This window comes from Temnothorax curvispinosus, unplaced genomic scaffold, assembly GCF_003070985.1.
Source record: "Temnothorax curvispinosus isolate PA1 unplaced genomic scaffold, ASM307098v1 QBEX01004039.1, whole genome shotgun sequence".
In the NCBI taxonomy this organism is placed as follows: Eukaryota; Metazoa; Arthropoda; class Insecta; order Hymenoptera; family Formicidae; genus Temnothorax; species Temnothorax curvispinosus.
Genome location: NW_020213819.1, coordinates 4,590 through 7,829, shown reverse-complemented (window position 1 = coordinate 7,829; position 3,240 = coordinate 4,590). Strand labels below are relative to the sequence as shown.

The following is a 3,240-nucleotide window of genomic DNA, read 5'->3' as shown; positions in this document are numbered from 1 at the left end:
CACATTTGTCGAAGTGAATGTTGCCTAATCAAGAACGAAAACAAGCCGTTTGACAGCTGCCGAATTGAAATAAGTTTTTGCTTGCACATATTAAATCACGATAAAGTGGATATCTTCGGTGTATTTTAACACTATCACAATAATTTTAAATGTAAAAACACCGCACTAAAATGAAGAATAATGCTGTAAATCGCAAGGATAATTTTGCTTTGACGTGTCATTTTTTACGCCTTATAGTTTACAGTTTTGCCAAGTGTGACGCTGTCTGTGCGAAAACGCGAACCAGCAGGAGCCTTAATATAACAAGCACACGACATATGACAATGGTTACCATCATAAAATTTGAAATTTGCGTAAGGATGGAAATAAATGAGATATAAATAAACATATTAATATTTCTTCTGTGATTCAACATATAATATACAGTATACAATATGATAAGATATAATAAATACATACCTAGATGGTAAAATTGTAAATGTGTATGAGGATGGAAGCATAGATTGGCGCCAGCGATAATAGCCGCGTCGCATTCTCCGGATCGAATCAGCTCGTAAGCTTTCACTATAGCAACATTACTTGAACTACATGCAGTATCCAAATTATACGATGGTCCAATAACGTCAAGCCAGTAAGAAATTCTATTTGCCATGCAAGAAACGTTGCTTCCAATGATGGATGACCCAGCAAACTAATCAAAATACATATTTCTAAATATATGTGAAGTATTAAAATGTATAAATAATAAGTTAAATGTTTTTAAAGCTGTTAAAATTATTGTATAATTTTTCTATATTTTACATAGTAATAAGACAGATTTACATATTTGCAACAAGAATTTTGCAAGGAATTTTGCAACAAGAATTTTCGGTCGAATTATCATTTCTTTAAATAAATTTCTATTAATTGTGTTGTATCCAATAATTAAATATATCACACCTCAGAAGGTTTAAAAAGAAAATTTGTACGAGTTTCAGCTATAGTAATTGCTGTAAAAACACTCGTTCTTGTTCCCCGTAATTCTTTGGGATTCACACCCGCATCGATAATTGCTTCGTAAGTATGCTCGAGTAACATTCTAATCATAGAATCCATTGTATGAGCTTCCATGGCGGGTATATTAAAAAATTCTGAGTCAAATTTCTCAGTATTGTTGACTTTACCGATTCGATGGGGCATATGATAAGCTATATAAGAAATGAGTATATTATTAAGTAACAAGTAAAAAGGGGCTTTGAGAGTACAATGCGACAAACAATGCGTGAGTTAACGTAACATCGATCTTTAATAACTATAATAGGATAAATAATTATACATCGGATGTTTCGGCTTTGCTTGAAACCATTTTCAGCGGTAACAAAATAATCTCACGCTCTCTGGCGAGAAATAAAGTGAGTAATTTCAAAATTTGGTGGATTAATTATAATGTAATTTTTCGCGAGAAGACTTAGTTAATATCATAGTTTATAATAAGAAAAAAGGAAATAACAGTCAGAACTTGAACAACAAAAGAAGTGAAGTCACTCCACTCAGCTCAGAAAACGCGAAAATAAGCTCAATGTTTATAAGAATATTTATACGTTATATGCATATACTTCTTTCTATATAAAAAAATAATAATGCTCTAAAAGATTCATAATATATATCTGGATCGTTTTTTTTACCTATAATATTAGAAATAACAAAGTCATGAAAATGTTTGAATAAAATGTATATATATGTATAATGTAATACAGTTTTCTTGATGATTTTGACATCATTTTTAAAGATTATTAAATTAGATATTGCAAATCTTTAAATACGATCAACATGAAATTTGAATACTTTATTTAATAAGTTTTGAGATTATATCTTAATGTAAAAAGAAAAATTTATTACTGTTATTCCACCGTTCATGATCACTCGAACCAAGATCCACCTTGTTAAAAAGATTTTCTTGGAGTTCTTTTAAATTGTCACTATTAGGAAATCGGCCAGCAATACCAGAGATAACGATTTCTTCTTCAGCATCGATGCTGATATTCGAGTTCGGTCGATTCATAGTATCTTAATTTTTGTTCAAAGCAGATAAATTCTACAACGAGATGCCATTATTTATTTTTTGAGAAAACAGACATAAATATATATAAAATAAAAAAAAAACAATCAAATACAATTTAATACTACATACACGTACTAATAGGAAGTGGAAGCAACGTGGCAATTGAAACACTCAAGATTGAAGTTAAAGCGTAACTAAAGCACATATCTCCGATCCTCTCTACTTTATCGTTTATATATTAACTTTTTTGTACATACATATTAATGTTGGAGCCGATTAAAATTTCGAATAGTTGAACACCTGACGCTTTCATTATCGCATGTTTACCATACAATCGTGGAACTGAGATAGACACAATTTGCTAATATGTAATAATATAATGAATTCAGAAACAGTATAGCAAGAAATTACCGTTTGTTAAGCTGGTTGAAGTTTGGAACGTTCCTGGAGCGATTTTTTTTTAAATTCTTATATTTCTGCTTTGGCACAGAGGAACTTGAGTGCCACACACAAAATACATAAAAGCCCAATCCGTTACACGAAAAACACCTTTATACTAAAAAAAACCTACTCATAGATCACTTTAAGCATTCTCATGCTATGCTGAAAATGATTTTTTCCATTTCTCCTTTGGCACAGAGGAACTTCTGCCAAGTTGCGCTTGCGTGAGCGCACTACGGGCGCGTGGTTTACTGATGTAAAAAACGGTCCGGCTAAAAAACTGTGCTGATTGAATTGACTTTACACAATAATTACTGCTTTATTAAGTATTATAGAAAAAAAGGCTCAGGACTTTTCAACTCAATTTTTGATAAAAAATAGCGCTATGTAGTTAGGCGATCTTTAAGAAACATCCTAATAAAATTGTCTTAATTTTTTTGTACATTGAATATAAAGGGAGATTGTTTTAAATACATACATATGTCAAAATCGGTAATTTGCATTTAAAAGATGTTGTCGTCCCAGTGTCCCCTTATAAATTGACAATTTAATACTTATGTAGGGGAGACCGGGGCGAAGTTGTCACTATTTTTTCGGTGCCGATTTTTAACAACAAAACAAATAATTTTAGTGAAATATAATATACCATTGTAAAGAGTAAACCCTTGGCTACATTTATATAGGTTTTATAACACCAGTTGTTGCTGAAAATCTATAAAAATCGTTGCAATAAGCAAATTTTATTTAACTACCAAGTA

General features: G+C 31.0%; 1 protein-coding gene across 1 annotated transcript; it reads right to left on the bottom strand.

Annotated features, from left to right (window-relative positions):
- Nucleotides 1–432: 432 nt before the first annotated feature.
- On the bottom strand, nt 433–2,255 carry LOC112453107 (fatty acid synthase-like; the record flags this gene model as incomplete). Its single annotated transcript, XM_025013664.1, has 4 exons — nt 2,177–2,255; nt 1,879–2,074; nt 940–1,187; nt 433–691 (listed from the first exon to the last, which is right to left on the bottom strand). Coding segments are annotated over exons 2-4 (670 nt in total), but the record flags the coding sequence as incomplete, so codon positions are not given.
- Nucleotides 2,256–3,240: the final 985 nt, after the last annotated feature.